Source organism: Salmo salar, chromosome 09, assembly GCF_965601325.2.
Source record: "Salmo salar chromosome 09, fSalSal1, whole genome shotgun sequence".
NCBI lineage: Eukaryota > Metazoa > Chordata > Actinopteri > Salmoniformes > Salmonidae > Salmo > Salmo salar.
Window position 1 is genome coordinate 92612938 of NC_138299.1, and position 25987 is coordinate 92638924.

The following is a 25987-nucleotide window of genomic DNA, read 5'->3' on the forward strand; positions in this document are numbered from 1 at the left end:
TAGATGTCACCAGCCTTTACAAAGTGTTTTGAGTCTTTTACTGTGAGATCTGACCGAACAAGAGCCTTGGAACGGTGATGGCCGATTAGACTCTGGCGCGCGAGTTCATGTTGGGTACCCTCGTTCCAATTCGTTTTAAAAGAGAATGCATTCGTCCACCTTGAATATTATTCATGTTCTGGTTAAAAAAGGCACTAATGATTTATGCTATACAACGTTTGACATGTTTGAACGAACGTAAATATATTTTTTCCCTCGTTCATGACGAGAAGTCCGGCTGGCTTAGATCATGTGCTAACAACACGGAGCTTTTTGGACATAAATGATGAGCTTTTTTGAACAAAACTACATTCGTTATGGACCTGGGATTCCTGGAAGTGACATCTGATGAAGAGAATCAAAGGTAATGGATTATTTACATAGTATTTTCGATTTTAGATCTCTCCAACATGGCCGTTTGTCTGTATCACAAAGCGTATTTTTCTGGGCGCAGTGCTCAGATTATTGCAAAGTGTGATTTCCCAGTAAGGTTATTTTTAAATCTGGCAAGTTGATTGCGTTCAAGAGATGTAAATCTATAATTCTTTAAATGACAATATAATATTTTACCAATGTTTTCTAATTTTAATTATTTAATTTGTGGTGCTGACTTGACTGCCGGTTATTGGAGGGAAACGATTTCCTGAACATCAACGCCATAGTAAACCGCTGTTTTTGGATATAAATATGAACTTGATAGAACTAAAAATGCATGTATTGTCTAACATAATGTCCTAGGAGTGTCATCTGATGGAGATTGTAAAAGGTTAGTGCATCATTTTAGCTGGTTTTATGGTTTTGGTGACCCTGTCTTTGAATTGACAAAACATTACACACAGCTATTGTCAATGTACTCTCCTAACATAATCTAACTTTATGCTTTCGCCGTAAAACCTTTTTGAAATCGGACAACGTCGTTAGATTAAGGAGATGTTTATCTTTCAAAGGGTGTAAGATAGTTGTATGTTTGAAAAATTTGAATTTTGACATTTATTTGGTTTCAAATTTGCCGCTCTTGAAATGCACCTGCTGTTGATAGGGTGCACCATGGGTGGCACGCTAGCATACCACATAGCCCCAAGAGGTTATCTGAGGACAGCGCCCCACATACAAACACATGAAAAACATATTTCAACCAGGCAGGTGCGAAACGAAAGTCAGAAATAGCCATATAATAAATGCCTTAGCTTTGATGATCTTCTTCTGTTGGCACTCCAAAAGGTCCCAGTTATTTCACAACTGGTCCTTTTGTTGGAGAATGTCCTTCTTTATATCCATAAAAACTCAGTTTAGCTGGCGCACTTCAGTCAATAATCCACCCAGTTTCCCTCCATCAAAATGCATACAAAATAAATCCCAAACGTTACTAACAAACTTTTCCAAACAAGTCAAACAACGTTTATAATCAAACCTTAGGTACCCTTATACGTAAATAAACGATACAATTTAAGGCGGAGAATCGTTATTGTCTTTACCGGAGAAAAATACCAAAGAACGCGCTCTCTTCCACATGCTTGGAAACTCTACAGCCAAAATGGGAGCCACCTATAAAAACTACAATTTCTGGCTCAGTTTTCCAAAAACCAGCATGAAACTCTTTCTGAAGACTGTTGACATCTAGTGGAAGCCCTAGGAACTGCAATCTGGGAGGACTTGGCCTTGTAATTAAAGTGATAGCCATTGAAAACAGGTAGGCTGAATTCTTTTGGGGGGGGATGGGTTGTCCTCGGGGTTTCGCCTGCCAAATCAGTTCTGTTATACTCACAGACATAATTGTAACAGTTTTAGAAACTTTAGAGTGTTTTCTATTCAAATCGACCAATTATATGCATATCCTAGCTTCTAGGCCTGAGTAACAGGCAGTTTACTTTGGGCACGCTTTTCATCCGGACGTCAAAATACTGCCCCCTACCCAAGACAGGATAATGCTACTCACACAGAACACATCACCAACCAATAAACACTGTTGAGAAACGCATCAGAACTAACTGTGTGTGTGTGTGTGTGTGTGTGTGTGTGTGTGTGTGTGTGTGTGTGTGTGTGTGTGTGTGTGTGTGTGTGTGTGTGTGGGAGAGACCATAGGCAGAGAAGATGAGTGTGTTTATCCCCTCAAGCAGCGATTTTTCAGGAGACAAGACGCAGGATAATACCTGTTTTCATCCTAAATAGTGCACTACTTTTGACCAGAGCACTATATCGGGAATAGGCTACTATTTGAGACACTGCCCTTGTCTTCTGTCCTAAATCCTGGAGCGTCGGAAGGGGAAACCACTGCTGCCTAAACTCATCTCCCTGTAATCTCACAATGTCTCCCTAGCAACCACACGTTGGCTTGGTGATTGGACCAGCGTGGCAGTGGTTGCTATAGCTACGGGAAGCTCCGATCCCCTCTAACCCACATCTCTCTCTCTAACTGTTTTCTCTGTTTCTCTCTCTCTTTTTCCCCGTCACGCTCTCCCTACCGCCTTCTCTTTCCATAACCCCCTCTGTCCATCTCTCTTCCTTCTTTCATCTCTCTTACCCCCTCTCTCCATCTCTCTCCCTCTCTCCTACTCCCTCTCTTCCCCCTCCGCACACAGAGAACAACGGAGGTAGATTGTCATGGTATGCCAAGAGCTAAGAGAGAGAGTGATGAGACCTTGCAGATAGAACACGAGTCACAAACTGGTCTGGACAGGTTTGATCTGGTCTGGATAGGTTTGATCTGGTCTGGACAGGTTGATCTGGTCTGTAAGAAAAGCTTCCACAATCCTTCATTGATGCTTTAAACCTGTTCCTTTCTCAAAGGGAAGTTTTACTAGAGACAAACCGATACAGGCAACGCCTTACAGTAGTCCTGATACTCTGGACATTGTAGAAATCTGTTTTGACTCAGAAAACTGCTGACAGAATATTTGTATGGTTTTGGAACCTGACTCTTGCTTGCGGGTGTGTGAGTGTGAGTGTGTGTGTGTGTGTGTGTGTGTGTGTGTGTGTGTGTGTGTGTGTGTGTGTGTGTGTGTGTGTGTGTGGTGTGTGTGTGTGTGTGTAAGTCTCCCTAAGGAGCTGTCCATATGGAACATGCATTTAAACCACTGCAATGCCTGGTAGCTGTGCTGGAATGGGAGAGTGCCACTTTAGCAACGAGAGGAAAATGTGGTTAGGGTGTCATTAGGCCATGATACACAGTCTGCTACCATTACCACATATCATCCAAAGTGTGTGTGTGTGTGTGTGCGTACTTGTGTGTGCGTATGTGCGCTAGGGTTTCCGTTAAAAAATAAAAAAGCTAATTTTAACAATCACATTGCGAAGTAATGCTTTTAGCCCATTCATGGACGGAAATACCAGTTGATGTAAAAACATTTGACTGGTCATGCTTATCGGTCTACGGGTGATTATTTGCAGAGTTTATTGGAAATAAATTGTTACGCGGGTATATTCCTTATGTATCTTATTTATCACATGCATACAACATAGAGGTACAGAGCCTTTGAGCAGAAAATCTGTCAGACAGTGCTTTTATAAGCCCAGTCATTGCGCACCAATTCTAAATGCAATTGTGTGTTAAAAATAGTTTTTGGGGCCACGATTAAAAAGAGCTACTATTTTTATTTCTCAGATGGTAATTGATGCGCACTTCCCATTCACCATTCAAATGCATAGGTAACGGAAGGCAGGCTTCATCAGCGAGTCACACACCACTTTGCAATGAGCTAGAGGCAGTATGCATTTTGAAAACATATAGCTATTTAATTGTTTGAAACCTGAACATTTTACTACATATTATGAGGAATATTTTCCCTTGCTTCAAAGTAGCCTAGGCATCATCGGACCATATCCGTGGAAGCAATTCTTTTATAAAGACATATATGCCATTGAACCCAGTATCCTATTTCTCTCATGTTCTATTGGTTATCAACTTTCTTTCACTGTCCGGTAGCCAAACGCACATTCACACGTGGCCTACCAACTTGCTGCGCTAATAATGTTAATTAACAAATAATAGTTTAGCAACATTTTACGCTAAACGTTCTGATCTGTTGCATCAGATTCCTTTGTAAAGTTTTTTTTAAATGTAGCCTAAGCCTACTGGTTGTATGAACTTGTATCTATCACCCCACAACTGTCCCAAAGTTTGTTTGGGCTATTTCCTTCTCGACAAGCTGACCAATAGAATAGGTAAACTTTTCTACTATGGGGAATAGTAGATTGACATAGCCTTATGGACACGCTGCCTATGAGCCTAAGTAAATTTTATTAAATTGCTAAAATTATATAGTCTAATTAGCTTACTCCTGTCTATACAGACATAAATAAAATCATTCACTACTAAAGCATGATTTGGCCACAGACGATTATTAACTTCCCTAGCCTTAAAAAAAAGTTGTGGATTGTTTCAAATCGCATTGCCTACAGTCGGAAGAAAAGGCAGTATGCGCTCTGCAAATACCAAATAGATGATTGTTGAGTTGCGACAGTCAGTGAAAAGTAGATGGCTATTGCTGTAAAGACAAGACAGTGAAAATACTCTAATCTGTCTTTTAGTTATCAAAATTCTCTAATTAATTCACAATTTTGCGACTGATATAATGACTTTCACAATACAGATAAAATAAAGCCTGGTTTGTTCTAAGGTAACTTTAATACGCTGAAAATGTACTATTATATTCATATGAGAGGGGTAAACATTCATGTTTGATATGCTATGTTGCTAGGCATAGTTAGCTTTGCTATTGTCTTGCAAGCTAAACATGTTATTTTTTTTTTAACTTGGCAAGTCAGTTAAGAACAAATTCTTATTTACAATGATGGCCTACACCGGCCAAACCCGGGCGACGCAGGGCCAATTGTGTGTAGCACCATTGGGACTCCAAATCACAGTCGGTTACAGCCTAATGTTTAGCTAATGTTGCATGTACAAACAAGAAAATAAACTCTTTAATGGTCTGCACATGCTTGTGAATTGTTGCTTTATTCAATAGTGTAATATGGTTTGGGTGCATTATTCAAGAGTGTAATATGGTTTGGGTGCATTATTAAAGAGTGTAATATGGTTTGGGTGCATTATTCAAGGGTGTAATATGGTTTGGGTGCAATATTAAAGAGTGTAATATTTCTCAGATAGAGTTCAGTGTGTCAAATCGGAGGGCCTGTTATCCGGACCAGTCTCTATGGGGGTGCCACAGGGTTAAATTCTCGGGCCGACTCTTTTCTCTGTATATATCAATGATGTCGCTCTTGCTGCGAGTGATTCTTTGATCCACCTCTACGCAGACGACACCATTCTGTATACATCTGGCCCTTCTTTGGACAACATGTTAATAAACCTCCAAACGAGCTTCAACGCCATACAACACTCCTTCCGTGGCCTCCAACTGCTCTTAAATGCTAGTAAAACAAAATGCATGCTTTTCAACCGATCGCTGCCTGCACCCTCCCGCCCAACTAGCATCACTACTCTGGACGGTTCTGACCTAGAATATGTGGTCAACTACAAATGCCTAGGTGTCTGGTTAGACTGTAAACTCTCCTTCCAGACTCACATTAAGCATCTCCAATCCAAAATTAAATCTAGAATTGGCTTCCAAATTTGCAACAAAGCCTCCTTCACTCATGCTGCCAAACATATCCTCGTAAAACTGACTATCCTACCGATCCTTGACTTCGGCGATGTCATTTACAAAATATCCCCCAACACTCCACTCAGCAAACTGGATGTAGTCTATCACAGTGCCATCTGTTTTGTCACCAAAGCCCCATATACTACCCACCACTGCAACCTGTATGCTTTCGTTGGCTGGCCCTCACTACATATCCATCGCCAAACCTTTTCTAGGTAAAGCCCCTCCTTATCTCAGTTCACTAGTCACCATAGCAACACCCACCCATAGCACGCACTCCAGCAGGTATATTTCACTGGTCACCCCCAAAGCCAACACTTCCGTTGGCCGCCTTTCCTTCCAGTTCTCTGCTGCCAATGACTGGAACGAATTGCAAAAATCTCTGAAGCTGGAGTCTTATATCTCCCTCTCTAACTTTAAGCATCAGCTGTCTGAGCAGCTTACCGATCACTGTACCTGTACACAGCCAATCTGTAAATAGTACACCCAACTACCTCATCCCCATATTATTACTTGCCCTCTTGCTCTTTTGCACCCCAGTATCTCTACTTGCACATCATCATCTGCACATCTATCACTTCACTGTTTAATTGCTAAATTGTAATTATTTTTGCCTCTAGGGCCTATTTATTGCCTACCTCCCTACTCTTCTAAATTTGCACACCTTGTACATATATTTTTCTATTTATTTTCTTTTGTGTTATTGACTGTACGTTTGTTTATGTGTAACTCTGTGTTGTTGTTTTTTTTGCACTTCTTTTTTTTGCACTGCTTTGCTTTATCTTGGCCAGGTTGCAGTTCTAAATGAGAACTTGCTCTCAACTGGCCTACCTGGTTAAATAAAGGTGAAATAAATATATAAATAAATAAATAATGTTCTCTATAACTGAGTCTGCTGCTACAGTCAACAGAATGGCATTATAATGAGTTCTCTATAACTGAGCCTGCTGCTACAGTCAACAGAATGGCATTATAATGAGTTCTCTATAACTGAGTCTGCTGCTACAGTCAACAGAATGGCATTATAATGAGTTCTCTATAACTGAGTCTGCTGCTACAGTCAACAGAATGGCATTATAATGAGTTCTCTATAACTGAGTCTGCTGCTACAGTCAACAGAATGGCATTATAATGAGTTCTCTATAACTGAGTCTGCTGCTACAGTCAACAGAATGGCATTATAATGAGTTCTCTATAACTGAGTCTGCTGCTACAGTCAACAGAATGGCATTATAATGAGTTCTCTATAACTGAGTCTGCTGCTACAGTCAACAGAATGGCATTATAATGACTTCTCTATAACTGAGTCTGCTGCTACAGTCAACAGAATGCTGTAATAATAACCTCTCTCTCACTGTCTCCATCCATCACAATGCTACTGAACTCACTGCTGAGAGGGAGCGAGAGGGAGCGAGAGGGAGCGAGAGGGAGCGAGAGAGAGAGAGAGAGAGAGAGAGAGAGAGAGAGAGAGAGAGAGAGAGAGAGAGAGAGAGAGAGAGAGAGAGAGAGAGAGAGAGAGAGAGAGAGAGAGAGAGAGAGAGAGAGAGAGAGAGAGAGAGAGAGAGAACTCATACTCATACTCATACTACGCACACTAATCGTACTATTTGTGACGTGATTTGAGTATATAGTATGCTTATTGGTCATAGTATGGATATAGTTAGCATGCCAAAAGTTTCCGGATGTCGTACTAAATTCACCAAAATATGAAGTATACACGCAGAGGACACTATTTTCTGTACTTTAGTGCCCATGAGGCAATGTAATAAAGTAATTATTTTCAAATACGTTACCTTACACGTTATGTTGGCTGACAATTTGTTAGCTACGCTGTCATCACGAATCACATAGCATATCATTACAGCAGTATGTACCGGTATGTTAGCTAGCTACCTAATGTTAGTTGGCTACTTATACATCAAACTTGCCAGTATATTAACTATAGGCTATCTAACTACCCAACGTTTATTGACTTGATTATTCCCGTCATTCTTAGCTAAGTTAAATGGAATAGTTGTTGTGCGTTTTCAATGGACATTCGGGTGCTTTTGTAAATTCGCTCTGGCTATCTACTCCGATTTCAGAGCACTCTAGTCTGAGCGCAGAATAATCAATTGACTAGCGTTCAACACCGGTTGAATATGGCCGGTGTCAGTTAACGATGGCAAAAAGCGTAATTAAATTGTTGCCAGCAACACAGTTAGTCACCAACACTCTGGATAACACTGAAAACCTCCTAACCAGCTCTGCTAGGGCGAGTAAATGGTCAGAGTGGCCACTCTCATTTGTGTCTGGAAGTGGCTTGCAAGCTAGCTAACGTTAGCTTGGGTGCTTGACTGCCTTTGTAAGGTCAGAATGCTCAAATCAACCCTACTCCTCCACCCGAGCATCCAGTGTGCACTCCGATAGTGAAACACTCTGAATTTACAAATGGACAATCTGACAATGCTCTGAATTTACAAGCGCACTCTGACACTCCAGATTGAATTTAAGAACATAACCGATGTCGTAAAATGTCTAACTAGTAATTTGTTATGCTAACTAGCTAGCAAGAAGTTGTGTAGTAACAGCATCAGCTTCTGGTAGACCAGCGAAGAGCTAGTACTGTCAACTGAAAGGATACTGTTCTGTTTACAGTATACCAAAATGAACTAATAGTATATAGTATGTAGTATACACTCATTAAGCATGTAGTATACAGTATACATTGTGATAATAACAGACAGTGATAGAAGGAAGGAAATAAAGGGAGAGCTCCTCAGGGAATGGCACTCTCTGTTTCCCAAGGTGAAATCAGTTGAATATAAAGAGTTCTGCCTAGATGTTTCCTCCATTTAACTATATGTTTCCTATATGTTTCCTCCATTTTACCTATATGTTTCCTATATGTTTCCTCCGTTTTACCTATATGTTTCCTCCATTTTACCTACATGTGTCCTATATGTTTCCTGTATCTTTCTTATATGTTTCCTATATGTTTCCTCCATTTAACTATATGTTTCCTATATGTTTCCTCCATTTTACCTATATGTTTCCTATATGTTTCCTCCGTTTTACCTATATGTTTCCTCCATTTTACCTACAAGTTTCCTATATGTTACCTGTATCTTTCCAATATGTTTCCTACATGTTTCCTATATGTTTCCTGTATCTTTTCTATATGTTTCCTACATGTTTCCTATATGTTTCCTGTATCTTTTCTGTATGTTTCCTACATTTTACCTATATGTTTCCTTACAGACAGACAGAGACAACACAAACAGACAAAGTTAGAAAGATCAAGATAAACTAATATCATATTATGACAAATATGACCACATATCGTACCTTACATACCTTGGCATTTTACAATTCCTGAAATTCTTCTCAGCCTCCCTATCACAAACACACACATGCACTTATGCACGCACACACATGCGCATGCACACGTGTGCACACACAGACACACACACACACATACACACACACTTCTTTGTTCAGCCTCTCTATCACATGCTAAACACGTCAATGTCAAACTGTCCCATGATGGGAAATTGATTTCATGCTTAAATTGATTTCATGCTTAGATAACTATCAGAGAGAGAGAGAGTGAGAGAGAGAGTCAGAGAGAGAGTGAGGGAGGGAGGGAGGGAGGAGGGGGAGGGAGCAAGAGAGAGAGTCAGAGAGAGAGAGAGTCAGAGAGAGTGAGAGAGGGATGGAGGGAGTGAGAGAGAGAGAGAGAGAGAGTGAGTGAGAGGGAGGGAGGGAGATATATAAATGCTTGTTTTGATAACTGTTGCCTGAGCCATGACCAACCTCTTTCTATGTCTCTCTCTCTTTCTCCCCATCTTTCTCTCCATCTTTCTATCTTTCATCATGTGTCTGTTTCACTCCCCATCATACACCCAGATCATCATTAGTCAAACAACAGGAATGAAGAACAAACAGCAGAGAAAAGAGGGGGATGAATAGAGAAGAGAACATGTAGTTGAGAGGGAAGGGTAGGGAGTGAAGGATAGGGGTGACAGTGAAACAATAGCTGGTCTTTAGAAAGCTGTGGCCATCGATGCTACTGGAACCACAGAGAGGGAGGGCATGGTCACACAATACTGCTCTACTGTACTGGCATCACGTCTCTGCTTTGGTCTAGGTCAGACCTAGGTCAAATACATCAATGTCAAACTATTTGAGTTGTGCTTGAGTTTGCATTTTGCACTTTTGGGATTATCCCATGTGTTCCATTTTGAGATGAAAGGAGAAGAGAGGAGAGTTCAGGTTAGGGGTAGTGTGAGAGGGTAGGGGCAGAGAGATTGAAAGAGAAAAGTATGATGACATCATTTAATATTTTTTTTTTATTAACATTTAACTGGGCAAGTCAGTTAAGAACCAATTCTTATTTACAATGATGGCCTAGGAACAGTGGGTTAACTGCCTTGTTCAGGGGCAGGACGAGAGATTTTTACCTTGTCAGCTCGGGATTCGATCTAGCAACCTTTCAGTTACTGGCCCAATGCTCTAACCACTAAGCTACCTGCCACCCAAAGGGGGATACTATAAGTTACACCTCCCCCATTACCCCTGTCTCTCTCCTTCCCTCCATCGCTGTCTCTCTCTCTATTTATATATATCTTTGTCTCCATCCCTCCCTCTCTCTCTCCTTCTCTCACTCTCTTTCTCTGTCTGAACCCTCTGTCTGGTCTCTGGGGTCTGTAATGGGGGTTTCCCATTGGTTGAGGCTCCCTAGTGATGCTGAGAATAACCACGAATCAGACAGAGGGATCCCCTTCACATGGTTACCACAGCAACCCCTCAACTGAAAACACACAAGTGAAAGTAGAGGGGGATATCATAAAACATGAAACAATCCTTGACTAAGTTACTTATACAAAAGCATTCTATGGTTTCAGTGAACTATGTGCTGTACTGGAGCAGGCATTTCAACTTCTATCTCATAGAGGATCTAAGAAGATGACTACACAGCCACAAGGCTATGGACCCTATCTACAGCATTTGTGTTAATTAAGAACATACTGTTGTTTCCATGACACAATGCATCACACTGTAGGTAGAGATTCTACAGAGAAACGCTTTACATCTCATTAGTGTGTTTAAAGCTTCTTATGGATAGGGGGCAGTATTCGGAAGTTTGGATGAATGAGGTGCCCAAAGTAAACTGCCTGTTACTCAGGCCCAGAAGCTAGGATATGCATATAATTGGTAGTATTGGATAGAACACTCTAAAGTTTCACAAACTGTTAAAATAATGTCTGTGAGTATAACAGAACAGATATAGCAGGCAAAAACCTGAGGAGAATCCATCCGGGAAAAATAAAATTCAGCTCACCACTCATTATAATGGCTCTCTATGGGAATATAAAAGGAATACCTCCCAGATTGCAGTTCCTAGGGCTTCCAGCAGATGTCAACAGTCTTTGTGGTTTTTGTAAGCGGCTCCCATTTTGGCTGTAGTGTTGTGGGGCGTGTCGGTGAGGGCGCACACTTCATTATTTATCTCCGATAATGAACATAATTTTCTCCGTCTTAAATTTTAGTGTTTACTTACATATTAGGGTACCTGAGGATTGATTAGAAACGTTGTTTGACTTGTTTGGATGAAGTTTATTGGTAACTTACTGGATTCATTTGTATGCATTTTTAACAAGGGAAACATGTGGATTACTGAGTCAAGCACGCCAACTAAACTGACTTTTTGGGATATAAAGAAGGACTTTATCAAACAAAAGGACCATTTGTCATGTAGCATGGACCCTTTGGATTGCAAACAGAGGAAGATCATCAAAGGTAAGTTATTTATTTTATCACTATTTCTGACTTTCGTGATGCCTCTGCTTGGTTGGAAAATGTTTGTAATGCGTTTGTATGTGGGGCGCTGTCCTCAGATAATCGAATGGTGTGCTTTCGCCGTAAAGCCTTTTTGAAATCTGGCAAAGCTGCTGGATTAAAAAGAAGTTAAGCTTTTAAACGATGTAAGACACTTGTATTTTCATGAATGTTTAATATGATGTATTTTGTATTTTGAATTTCGCACTCTGCAATTTCACCGGATGTTGTCGAGGTGTGTTGCTAGCAGGATGCCTTTCCCAAAGAGGATAACTTCTTGGTGACAGGGGGCAGTATTCAGAAATTCAGATGAATAATGTGCCCAAATTAAACTGCCTGCTACTCGGGCCCAGAAGGTAGGATATGCATATAGATTCCTTGCAGGAAGTGCCCTATCTGACAATTTGTTGTCCTTCTGTTGCATCTCTATCGACATTACAGCATCTGTGCTGTTATGTGACACTTTCTAAGGCTTCCATTGGCTCTCTAAAGCGTTCAGAAAGCGGAATGACGTGTCTCCTGTCTTTGGGCAAAGTAAAGCAGCAGAGTTTGTAAGTGGCCTGCTGGGGACAGTGAGACTGAGATGCGCGTTCACGAGACTTCTCCATTTTTTTCTGTCCGGATGGAATATTATTGCTATTTTACAAGAAAAATACCATAAAAATTTATTTTAAACAGCGTTTGACATGCTTCTAAGTACGGTAATGGAATATTTTGAATTTTTTTGTCACGAAATGCGCTCACGCGTTACCCTTCGGATAGTGACCTGAACGCATGAACAAAACTGAGGTATTTGGATATAACTATGGATTATTTGGAACCATTTTACATTTTTAGTCATTTAGCAGATGCTCTTATCCAGAGCGACTTACATTTCATTTCATACTTTTTTTCTTTTTTTTCCCCCGTACAGTCAGACACCTTTCTAATGAACCAAAACAACATTTGTTGTTGAAGTAGAAGTCCTGGGAGTGCATTCTGACGAAGAACAGCAAAGGTAATCCAATTTTTCTAATAGTAATTCTGAGTTTAGGTTGCCCCAAACTTGGTAGGTGTCAAATTAGCTAGCCTGTGATGGCCGAGCTATGTACTCAGAATATTACAAAATGTGCTTTCGCCGAAAAGCTATTTTAAAATCTGACATAGCGTTTGCATAAAGGAGTATTGTACCTATACTTCTTAAAATAATTGTTAGGTATTTTGTCAACGTTTATCATGAGTCATTTAGTAAATTCACCGTAAGTTTAAGGTGGGTATGCTAGTTCTGAACATCACATGCTAATGTAAAAAGCAATTTTTTGATATAAATATGAACTTGATTGAACAAAACATGCATGTAATGTATAACATAATGTCCTAGGAGTGTCATCTGATGAAGATCATCAAAGGTTAGTGCTGCATTTAGCTGTGGTTTTGGTTTTTGTGACATAAATGCTTGCTTTGAAAATGGCTGTGTGATTATTTTTGGCACGGTGCTTTCGTTGTAAAGCCTTTTTGAAATTGGACAATGTGGTTAGATTAACGATAGTGTTATCTTTAAAATGGTGTAAAATAGTCATATGTTTAAGAAATTGAAGTTACAGCATTGTTTAGGTATTTGTATTTCGCGCCACGCGATTCCACTGGCTGTTGACTAGGGTGGGACGCTAACGTCCCACTGGCCCAGAGAGGTTAACGAGAAGTGTATCTTTAAAATGGCATATAATAGTTGAATGTTTGAGAAATTTGAAGTATGAGATTTTTGTTGTTTTGAATTTGCCGCCCTGCTATTTCACTGGCTGTTGACGCTAGCGTCCTACATTTCCCAGAGAGATTAACATTCAGGGGTGACCTACTACTGCAGGAAGAGGGCTTTCCATGCAGAGTGCAGACAGACACCTTTCTAATGAGCAGTGAAGGTTGCCCTGCATGTCCTTACCTGTGCAGGTGAAACACTTGACATGGAAGTGTGTGTCCTGAACACGCACCACCTCTCCCTTACACGCCTCCCGACAATGCTGGCACCGGATTGGTCCAGAGCTCCGCTCACTGCCCAAAGAGCCCTGCTGATAGGCTGTAAAAAGACAGGAGGAGAGGCCTTTAGACAGCTGACCTCATCCAATCATAATAGTCGATGTTTGTCCCCCAGATGGCACTATATTCCCTATAGAGTTGACTACTTAACATGGCCCATAGGGAATAGGGTGCCACCTGGGATGCAACCAACAATACAAAACAGTCAATATATATAATCTGTGCTTGTGCCAACACAGGATGCAAGGGGAATGGTGGAAGTCTACCACTATATTATGTTACGGGAGGAATCAAGACAAAACAAAACTCCACAGGTTTCCACAGACATGCCAATGAACAAGTGGGTACTAGACATAGTGTGTGTGTGTCTGTGTCAGTGAGTGTGTGCGTGCGTGCGTGCATATGTTTCTGTGTGTTTAGGCCACTGCCATGCCCGTCTGCAGTGATAAGCAACCTGAAATTGAGTGTGGGATTGGCATAGATTAACCAAATTCTCTGTGACAAGGGGGAAGTAGTGTGTGCCAGGTAGAGTAATCCTCTAGGCTTCTGTCCTCCAGAGAGGAGAGGAGAGGAGAGGAGAGGAGAGGAGAGGAGAGGAGAGGAGAGGAGAGGAGAGGAGAGGAGAGGAGAGGAGAGGAGAGGAGAGGAGAGGAGAGGAGGAGTATAGGTATCATGGGAGCTAGCCACTAGCCAGGGCATAGAGAGGATGAGAGAAGGAGGACAATGCCTTTCACCTGTCTTCCTGAGGACATCAACAGCAGAGAGATGAGGAGAGAAGAGAAGAGGAGAGGAGAGAAGGAGGATAATGCTGTTCACCTGTCTTCCTTCCTAAGAACATCAACAGCAGAGAGAGGAGGAGAGGAGAGGTGAGGAGAGGAGAGGATAATGCCTTTCACCTGTCTTCCTTCCTGAGGTCATCAACAGCAGAGAGAGGAGGAGAGGAGAGGAGAAGAGAGGAGAGGAGAGGATAATGCCTTTCACCTGTCTTCCTTCCTGAGGTCATCAACAGCAGAGAGAGGAGGAGAGGAGAGGAGAAGAGAGGAGAGGAGAGGATAATGCCTTTCACCTGTCTTCCTTCTTGAGGTCATCAACAGCAGAGAGAGGAGGAGAGGAGAGGAGAAGAGAGGAGAGGAGAGGAGAGAGGAGGAGAGGAGAGTAGAAGAGAGGAGAGGATAATGCCTTTCACCTGTCTTCATACCTGAGGACATCAACAGCAGAGCGAGGGAAAGTACACACCGTTGCATTACCCGTATTAAAGGACAATTCCACTCAAAAACTATCTTGTGGTAATTGTTATATTATTATTTTTATATCTTAAAATATTTGTAGGGGGTCGATCAGCTTTAATATTGCAGATAGATTGGGGCTTCCACCATGTAGTTGTAATTTCCAATCCCCCATATATTTTTTACCTAACGCCCCGACAGGTATTACATACATTTTACGGACACAATCTATTTTACAATAGTTATCTTGTTGTTATTAGTCCAACCCTTCAGCTACCTTCAACCCTTCCCATCTATCTCTGAACACCATCCAATTGGATTTTTATTTTGCCATATATTTTTAACTGTGCTGTTTCACAAAAGTTCTGAACCTATATACATTTTACAGACACAGTATATTTTACATTCATTATCTTGTTGTTATTAGTCCTGCCCTTCAGCTACCCTCAACCCCTCCCATCTATCTCTGAAGACCATCCAATTTTTATTTCTATTTGCCATATATTTTCAAATGTGCTGTGATAATTCACAAAAGTTCTGAAACTATATACATTTACAGACACAGTATATTTTACATGCATTATCTTGCTGTTATTAGTCCTGCCCTTCAGCTCCACTCAACCCCTTCCATCTATTTCTGAACATCATCCAGTTTTCTATTTGCCATATATTTTTCAATTGTGCTGTGATGTTTCACAAAAGTCCTGAACCTTTCTATTCTCATAGTTTCTACAGATTGTAAATTAAAAATAATTGACTATGCTATTAGTATTATTATATTATTGATCGATTGACTATTACTTTTCAGATCCCCCAGTATTGCTATCTGCAGAGTTAGCTCTAGGTAAATGTTACAGTTCTTCAGCCATTCCTGGATCTGTGACCAAAAACAAGTTACATATGGACAGTACCAAAACAAATGATCTAATGATTCTGTCTCTTCGCAGCAAAATCTGCAGAGCTGGGATGGAAGTAACCCCCATATATATAACATGCTGTTGGTTGCAAGAATTTTGTATGATAATATAAATAGAAAACTCTTGAAGTCGTTTTGCGTATCATGTGCCATGGAATCCGTACATCAAAAATCTCTTCCCAACTATTTTGCTATCTATATGGCACAGCTATCAATGTTTTGTTCCTTAAATGAAACTGGTATATTTTTTCATTTATCACAATTTTCTTTAACCAATGTTGGTTTTTAATGCAGAGGCAACAGACAAGTTCCTTACTTTTCCCCTTTCCACTTGTCTCTTCCATTTCTGCGATAATGCTGCAATTAGTTGGTTGTAATTATGGGTAGAGCAGACATTTCCATATATTTGTGTTAGCTGCATGTGTGACATAACTCCACTTTTGATAGTTACAGTATGTCACACATGCAGGCCAAACTCTCTCTCTTTGTCTAGGGGCATCATAATGCCTTTCAGCTGAAAGAGCCAAGGCCAAACTCTCTCTCTCTCTTTCTCTTTCTCTCTCTCTCTCTCTCTCTCGCTCTCTCGTGTGGCTCAGTTGGTGGAGCATGGTGCTTATGTGGGTTTGATTCACAGAGGGGACCAGTAAGAAAAGAAAGTATGAAAATCTACGCACTCACTACTGTAAGTCTCTCTGGAGAAGAGTGTCTGCTAAAGGTGAATGCACCAATTTTTAAGTCGCTCTGGATAAGAGCGTCTGCTAAATGACGTAAATGTATATGTAAATGACTCACTACTGTAAGTCTCTCTGCAGAAGAGCGTCTGCTAAATGACTCACTACTGTAAGTCTCTCTGGATAAGAGTGTGTGCTAAATGACTCACTACTGTAAGTCTCTCTGGATAAGAGTGTGTGCTAAATGACTCACTACTGTAAGTCTCTCTGGATAAGAGTGTGTGCTAAATGACTCACTACTGTAAGAGGCTCTGGATAAGAGTGTCTGCTAAATGGCTAAAATGTAAATGTAAAATGTAAATGACTCACTACTGTAAGCCTCTCTGGAGAAGAGTGTCTGCTAAATGACTCAAATGTAAATGTCTACCTCTGTTGAGTGTTAAGTCATCCCAGACAAACAGAACAAAGGTTCTGGATCAGTTGTACCTAAGTGGTTCATTAACATTATTGTTGTCAGCTGTAACCACTGGTCCTGGATCAGTGAAGGTGGTAATGGTAAGGCAAACACCACCGTGGGAGGCACATACACAGGTCCTGGATAGGCTAAGTCAGGGCTGCCCAACCCTCTTCCTGGAGATCTACAGTCCTGTGGGTTTTCAGTCCAGCCCTAATTTAACACACCTGATTCTACTAATTAGCTGCTCAACAAGACCTTAACTAGCTGAATCAAATTTGCTAAATTAGGGCTGGAGTGAAAACCTACAGGACAGTAGCTCTCCAGGAAGAGGGTTGGGCAGCCCTGGGCTAAGTGAATCAGGGAAGGTGATAGCTAAGTGGTTTTAAATACAAAAGGCAGTGGGAGGCTGCTGCTATTTAAAAACTGGTCCTGGATCAGTGAATGGGGTAGCTTAGTGGTTCAGTAGTTTTACTACCAAGTGGTAAGACAGCTCCTGGATCAGTAGCTAAGTGATATAAGACAAAGGGCCGTGGCAGACTGCTGCTATTTCTACACCGACCTCAACACGTGCTGAGAGCTCACAGTCACAAGGGATTGTGGGAGATTGGAGGTGACATGTCCCTCGCACTCTCTCTCTCCCTCTTTCCACTATATCTCTCTCAATTCAATTTAATTCAAAGGGCTTTATTGGCATGCGAAACATACCATATGTTTACATTGCCAAAACAAATGGAATAGACAATAAACAAAAGGGAAATAAACAAGGGAAACATTAAACATTACACACACAAAAGTAGTAAAATAATATAGACATTTCAAATGTTATATTATTGGCTTTGTACAGTGTTGTAACAATGTTCAAGAAGTTTTGAAGTATGAAAGGGAAAATAAATAAACAGATAAATATTGGTTTTATTTCCAATGTTGTTTGTTCTTCACTGGTTGCCCTTTTCTCATGGCAACGGGCCACAAATCTTTCTGCTGTGACTGCACACTGCAGTATTTCAACTAACATATGGGAGTTTATCAAAGTTTGATTTGTTTTCAAATTCTTTGTGGGTGTGTGTGTGTGATCTGTTGGAAATATGTGTCTCTAACGTGGTCATACATTTGGCAGAAGATTAAAAAGTGCAGCTGTTTCCACCTAATTTTGTGGGCAGTGTGCACATATCCTGTCTTCTCTTGAGAGCCAGTTTTGCCTATGGCGGTCTCTCTCAATAGCAAGACTATGCTCACTGAGTCTGTACATGGTCAAGGATTGTCTTAATTTAGGGTCAGTCACAGTGGTCAGGTATTCTGCCACTGTGTACTCTTTGTTCAGGGCCAGTTAGCATTACAATTTGCTCTGTTCCTTGGTTGATTCTTTCCAGTGTGCCAAATAGTTATCATTTTGCTTTCTAATCATTTGTTTGGGTCTAAATGTGTTGTATTGTAGACAAAGTATATTTTTGCAGAATTCTGCATGCAGAGGCTCAACTGGGTGTTAATCCCATTTTTTTCCTTCCATTTTGCTGAGTGAGCGGACCCCAGACCTTAAAACCCTAGAGGTTAATGGGTTCTATAACTGATTCAAGTATTTTTAGCCAGATCCTAATTGGTATGTCGAGGTTCATGTTCCTTTTGATGGCATAGAAGGCCCTTCTTGCCTTGTCTCTTAGATTGTTCACAGCCTTGTGGAAGTCACCTGTGGTGTTGATGTTTAGGCCGAGGTAGGTGTAAATATTTGTGTGCTCTAGGACAATAGTGTCTAGATAGAATTTGTATTTGTTGTTCTGGCTACTGGACCTTTTTTGGAACACCATTATTTTTGTCTCACTGAGATTTAGGTCTGACAGAATCTGTGCAGAAGATCTAGGTGCTGCTGTAGGTCCTCCTTGGTTGGGGACAGAAGCACCAGATCATCAGCAAACAGTAGACATTTGACTTCTGAGTCCTGTAGGGTGAGGCCGGGTGCTGGAGACTGCCCTCGCCAATTCATTGATACACTGCTCAAAAAAATAAAGGGAACACTAAAATAACACATCCTAGATCTGAATGAATGAAATAATCTTATTAAATACTTTTTTCTTTACATAGTTTAATGTGCTGACAACAAAATCACACACAAATAATCAATGGAAATCCAATTTATCAACCCATGGAGGTCTGGATTTGGAGTCACACTCAAAATTAAAGTGGAAAACCACACTACAGGCTGATCCAACTTTGATGTAATGTCCTTAAAACAAGTCAAAATTAGGCTCAGTAGTGTGTGTGGCCTCCACGTGCCTGTATGACCTCCCTACAATTTCTGGGCATGCTCCTGATGAGGTGGCGGATGGTCTCCTGAGGGATCTCCTCCCAGACTTGGACTAAAGCATCCGCCAACTCCTGGACAGTCTGTGGTGCAACGTGGCGTTGGTGGACGGAGCGAGACATGATGTCCCAGATGTGCTCAATTGGATTCAGGTCTGGGGAACGGGCGGGCCAGTCCATAGCATCACTGCCTTCCTCTTGCAGGAACTGCTGACACACTCCAGCCACATGAGGTCTAGCATTGTCTTGCATTAGGAGGAACCCAGGGCCAACCGCACCAGCATATGGTCTCACAAGGGGTCTGAGGATCTCATCTCGGTACCTAATGGCAGTCAGGCTACCTCTGGCGAGCACATGGAGGGCTGTGCGGCCCCCCAAAGAAATGCCACCCCACACCATGACTGACCCACCGCCAAACCGGTCATGCTGGAGGATGTTGCAGGCAGCAGAACGTTCTCCACGGCGTCTCCAGACTCTGTCACGTCTGTCACATGTGCTCAGTGTGAACCTGCTTTCATCTGTGAAGAGCACAGGGTGCCAGTGGCGAATTTGCCAATCTTGGTGTTCTCTGGCAAATGCCAAACGTCCTGCACGGTGTTGGGCTGTAAGCACAACCCCCACCTGTGGATGTCGGGCCCTCATACCACCCTCATGGAGTCTGTTTCTGACCGTTTGAGCAGACACATGCACATTTGTGGCCTGCTGGAGGTCATTTTGCAGGGCTCTGGCAGTGCTCCTCCTGCTCCTCCTTGCACAAAGGCGGAGGTAGCGGTCCTGCTGCGTGGTTGTTGCCCTCCTACGGCCCCCTCCACGTCTCCTGATGTACTGGCCTCCATGCTCTGGACACTACGCTGACAGACACAGCAAACCTTCTTGCCACAGCTCACATTGATGTGCCATTCTGGATGAGCTGTGTACCTGAGCCACTTGTGTGGGTTGTAGACTCCGTCTCATGCTACCACTAGAGTGAAAGCACCGCCAGCATTCAAAAGTGACCAAAACATCAGCCAGGAAGCATAGGAACTGAGAAGTGGTCTGTGGTTACCACCTGCAGAACCACTCCTTTATTGGGGGTGTCTTGCTAATTGCCTATAATTTCCACCTGTTGTCTATTCCATTTGCACAACAGCATGTGAAATTTATTGTCAATCAGTGTTGCTTCCTAAGTGGACAGTTTGATTTCACAGAAGTGTGATTGACTTGGAGTTACATTGTGTTGTTTAAGTGTTCCCTTTATTTTTTTGAGCAGTATATATATTCCATATTCCAACAGTAGTTATTGGGGTCAAATACTGTATGTCTCCACCTTTGTGGATTGGGGTGATCAGGCCTTGGTTCCAAATATTGGGGAAGATGCCAGAGCTGAGGATGATGTTAAAGAGTTTAAGAATAGCCCATTTAAAGTTGTGGTCTGTATATTTATCATTCTGTTTGATATACCATCAACACCACAGGCCTTTTTGGGTTGGAGGGTTTGTATTTTGTCCTGTAGCTCATCCAATGTAATTGCAGAAGCCAATGGGTTCTGGTAGTCTTTAGTAGCTGATTCTAAAATGTGTATTTGATCATGTATATGTTTTTGCTCTTGGTTCTTTGTTATTTGTCTGAAAAGTTTGGGGAAGTGGTTTACCCATACATCTCCATTTTGGATAAATAGCTCTTCGTGTGTCACGTCCTGACCCTAGTAAGATGTAATTTTCAATAGTAGAGTAGGTCAGGGTGTGACAGGGGGTGTTTTGTGTTTTTCTATGTTTTCTATTTCTATGTTTGTGTTCTATGTTTTCTATTTCTATGTTGTTGTTTTTTGGGTTGATCTCCAATTGGAGGCAGCTGGTCCTCATTGCCTCTGATTGGAGATCATATTTAAGTAGGGGTTTTTCTTCATGGGTTTTTGTGGGTAGTTGTTTTCCGTTTTGTCAAAGTGTATCTTACGGAACTGTTGTCGGTCGTTTTGTTCAAGTGTATTCATTAAAAAGTAAATATGAGCACTATACACGCTGCGCCTTGGTCTCCTTTAGACGACCCACGTTAGAGAACTACCCACCATGACTGGATCAAGCGGCGTGCCCGGGCAGAAATGGACACCTGGTCACATACGGAGTGGATGGTGAGGAGGAACTGGACTTGGGGCCTACCTGGGAAAAACGAGAGGCAGCCCCCCAAAAAATCACACGGGTAGTTTGGCTGGGCCAGGGGTGAGGCCTGAGTCAACTACCCGTGCTTTTTGTGGTAAGCATGTGCCTGCCTCTCTCACTTTCTCTCCAGTGCGCCTCCATAGCACAGTACGTCCTGTGCCTGCTCCTCGCGCTCTCCCTCCAGCGCGCCTCTAGAATCCAGTACGTCCTGTACCTGTTCTTCGCACTCTCCCTCCAGTGCGCATCCATAACCCAGTACGGCCGGTGCCTGCTTCGAGCACTTGGTCCTTAGTGTGTCTCCCCAGTCCGGTGAGACCGGTTCCTGCTCCACGTACAAAGCCTCCAGTGATAATCGATGGTCCGACGCCTGGAGAGATGATCCATGGCATTAAGCCTCGAGTGATGATCAATGGCCCAGAGCCTGTAGGGATATTCCATGGAAAGAAGCCTGAAGAGGTAATCCATGGCCTGGAACCTGAAGAAATAATCCTTGGCAAAAAGCCTGGAGGGATTATAAATGGTCCGGAGCCTGTAGGGATAAACCATGGCACGAAGCCTGTAGGAATAATCCATGGCCAGGCACCTGTAGAGATAATCCATGGTAAGAAGCCTCCAGTGATGATCCTTGGCGTGGAACCTGTAGAGATGATCCATGGTAAGAAGCCTTCAGTGATGATCCTTGGCGCGGAACCTGTAGAGATGATCCATGGCATGGAGCCAGCAGCAACGGTCACTAGTCCGGAACCTATTATGACGCCTCCCAGTCCGGAGCCTCCGGCGACGCTTTTCCGTCCGGAGCCTCCAGCGACGCTCTTCAGTCCGGAGCCTCCAGCGACGCTCCCCAGTCCGGAGCCTCCAGCGACGCTCCCCAGTCCGGAGCCTCCAGCTACGCTCCCCAGTCCGGAGCCTCCAGCTACGCTCCCCAGTCCGGAGCCTCCATCTATGCTCCCCAGTCCGGAGCCTCCATCTACGCTCCCCAGTCCGGAGCCTCCAGCTATGCTCCCCAGTCCAGAGCCTCCAGCTGCGGTCCGCAGCCCAGTATCTTCAGCGGCGGTCCGCAGCCCGGAGTCTTCAGCGGCGGTCCGTAGCCCGGAGTCTTCAGCGGCGGTCCGCAGCCCGGAGTCTTCAGCAGCGGTCCGCAGCCCGGAGTCTTGGTCTCCTTTTAGACGACCCACGTTACATCGTGTTGTTGTTGGTTTAGTGTGTTCTAATTTTCTCAAAAGTGATTTGATTCTATGGATTCTTCAATCACAATGAGCTGATTTCTGACATGCTGTTCCTTCTTTTTGCTTAGTGTATTTCTGTATTGCTTTAGTGTATCACCATAGCGAAGCTAAGATTTTTTTGGTTCTCTGTGTTTTTGGTTGGATAGGTTTCTCAATTTATTTCTTAGGTTTTTACATTCCTCATCAAATAATTTCTCATTGTTGTTAGTTGTCTTAGGTTTTCTGCCGTAATTTCATATCTTAGCTGATAGGTCAAATATATTGTTCAGGCTTCCTACTGCTATGTTTACACCTTCAATGTTGCAGGAAAACATTTTGTCCAGAAGTTGTCTAGAAGGAATCGGATTTGTTGTTGGCAAATCGTTTTTTGGAAGGTTTCTACACTACCTTCCTTCCATCTATAGCATTTCATTAATAATATGTTGTTTGTTCGGCTTCAATACCTCATGATTGAGTATTGCTCTGTTCAAATAGACTATGATTTGCTGTGATCTGATAGGGGTGTCAATTGGCTGACTGTGAATGCTCTGAGAAACTATGGGTTGAGGTCGGTGATAAAGTAGTCTACAGTACTACTGCCAAGAGATGAGCTATAGGTGTACCTACTGTAGGAGTCCCCTCGAAGTCTACCATTGACTATGTACATACCCAGCATGCAACAGTGCTGCAGGAGTTGTGACCCATCTTTGTTGGTTATGTTGTCATAGTTGTGTCTAGGGGGGCATATTGGGGAGGGAATACTGCCACCTCCAGGTAGGTGTTTGTCCCCTTGTGTGCTAAGAGTGTCAGGTTCAATCATTTAGGTCACCACAGACTATAGTACGTGTCCTTGGGCCTGGAAATGGTTGATTTCCCCCTCTAGAATGGAGAAGCTGTCTTCATTAAACTATGGGGATTCTTGTGGGGGGATATAGGTAGCACACAGGAGGACTTTTTGGCTCCAGAGCGGTCTAAGGCACTGTATCTCAGTGCAAGAGGCATCACTACAGTCCCTGGTTCGAATCCAGGCTGTATCACATCCGGTCGTGATTGGGAGTCCCATAGGACGGCGCACAATTGGCCCAGCGTCGTCCAAGTTTTGCTGGGGTAGGCCGCCATTGTAAACTGACTTGCCGAGTTAAATAAAGGTTAAATAAAAAAAAATCTCTGAGATAATTTCCTTTTGACTTTCTAGCCAAACGTAAAATGTTCCTGTTTTGATTAATTGAATAGAGTGAGTTAGGTCTGCTCTATACCAAATTATCACACCCCTCTTCCCTGTTTCACACCTGGCAGTTTGGTGGATGGGACTACCAGCTCTCTGTAACCTAGACGGCAAGCAGTGGGTCCATCTCCTCTATACCATGTTTCTTGTAGGATGACAATGTCTGTATTTCTGATTTCTTTGGTGAAGTCCAGGCTCCTGCTCTTTAGGCCAAAGGCAGATGACCTCAGGCCTTGGATATTCCAGGATGAGATAGTGAACGCTTTGTGTTCCATAAAGTGTCCAATGTTGTTAGTTGTTAGTCGTTGTTAGTCTCTCTCTCTCCGCTGAGATAAAGGGAAGAGATGAGAGGGAGGAGAAGAAGAGAGAAGGATGGAGACAACAGAACAGAGGGAGGGGATGTAGGGTTGTCAACAAGACCATGTTGAGAAGAAACACCCAAAGCAGGTGGTGATTAGCTGCAGTAAGTCAGTGACTGTCTCTATTTACAAAAAAAACAGTATAGACTCTCTCTCTCTACACCCTCTATCTTTTCCCCCCTCTCTTGTTCTCTCTTTCTCTCACCCCCACTCCCTCTCTCTCTTTTTCACCCACCTCCTTCCTTCCTTCCTTCCTTCCTTCCTTCCTTCCCTTCCTTCCCTTCCTTCCTTCCTTCCTTCCTTCCTTCCTTCCTTCCTTCCTTCCTTCCTTCCTTCCTTCCCCCCACCTTGGGGAGGCCCATCCATCAGAGTGTGATATAGGGTCCAATGGCCTTGGTGCAGATGGCCTTGTTGCCCTGGCAGATTGGGTACCTCTTGAAAATCACAAATTTCAGAGCCAAGGTCATTTGGCCTTCAAGAGGTATCCAGTCTGCCAGGGCACCAAGGCCATATGCATCAAGGCCATTAACCAAAATAGACAATTAAATTGATTTGAAAAGTGAAAAACAGTTGCTATTCGGTTAGGAAAAACATTAGTCTATGTACAGTTGAAGTCGGAAGTTTACATACACTTAGGTTGGAGCCATTAAAACTCGTTTTTCAACCACTCCACACATTTCTTGTTAACTAAATATAGTTTTGGCAAGTCGGTTAGGACATCTATTTTCTACATGACACAAGTCATTTTTCCAACAATTGTTTACAGACAGATTATTTCACTTATAATTCACTGTATCACAATTCCAGTGGGTCAGAAGTTTAAATACACTAAGTTGACTGGGCCTTTAACCTGTCTGGGCTAGGGGGCAGTATTTTCACGGCCGGATGAAAAACGTACCCAATTTAAACAGGTTACTACTCTGGCCCAGAAACTAGAATATGCATATTATTAGTAGATTTGGATAGAAAACACTCTGAAGTTTCTAAAACTGCTTGAATGGTGTCTGTGAGTATAACAGAACTCATATGGCAGGCAAAAACCTGAGACAAATCCAAGCAGGAAGTGACAAGTCTGAGAATTGTAGTTCTTCTTTTGATTCTCTATCGAGGCTCCAGTGTCTGTGGGGTGACGTTGCACTTCCTAAGGCTTCCATTGGCTGTCTAAAGCCTTCAGAGAGTGGTTTGAGCCTTCTCCTGTCACTGGGCAGATTATAGGAGCTCAGTTACTGAGTGGTCTGCCTGGCAACAAAGGGATTGGATATGCTCGGTCCTGCGAGAGCGCCCCTCCTTCTTTTTCTTCTTCACTGAATATGCTATTGTTCGGTTGGAATATTATTGCAATTTTACGTTAAAAATACCATAAAGATTGATTTTAAACAGCATTTGACATGCTTCTAAATACGGTAATGGAACATTTTGACTTTTCGTCTCTCGTTCCGCACTCGCGCGTTATGCCTTTGGATAAGTGATCTGTACGCACGAACAAAACAAAGCTATTTGGACATAAATATGGATTATTTGGAACAAAAACAACATATCTTCTGGAAGTAGCAGTCCTGGGAGTGCATTCTGACGAAGATATTTTTGTAAATTGATGTGCACATTCACCAGTTGTTTTGGTGGGAATACATTTTCTGAATATCACGCGCCAATGTAAAATGCAGTTTTTGGATATAAATATGAACTTTATCGAACAAAACATACATGTATTGTGTAACATAATGTCCTAGGAGTGTCATCTGATGAAGATCGTCAAAGGTTAGTGCTTCATTTAGCTGTGTTTTGGGTTTTATTGACACATGTCCTTGCTTGGAAAATGGCTGTGTGATTATTTTTGTCTATGTACTCTCCTAACATAATCTAATGTTTTGCTTTCGCTGTAAAGCCTTTTTGAAATCGGACAATGTGGTTAGATTAACGAGAAGTGTATCTTTAAAGTGGTATAAAATAGTCGTATGTTTGAGAAAGTTGAATTATGACATTTTGTTGTTTTTGAATTTTTTGTAACATCATGTTACACAAT

The 25987-nt window shown here is 42.3% G+C and overlaps 1 protein-coding gene across 1 annotated transcript in view; it reads right to left on the reverse strand.

Annotated features, from left to right (window-relative positions):
• The window catches only part of LOC106612141 (actin-binding LIM protein 3), a 125310-nt gene that overhangs the window by 83839 nt on the left and 15484 nt on the right, over positions 1-25987 (reverse strand). Inside the window, exon 2 of the mRNA XM_082956066.1 lies at positions 13381-13515. Coding sequence (XP_082812192.1) covers positions 13381-13515 — 135 coding nt within the window. The remainder of the gene's footprint in view (positions 1-13380; positions 13516-25987) is intronic.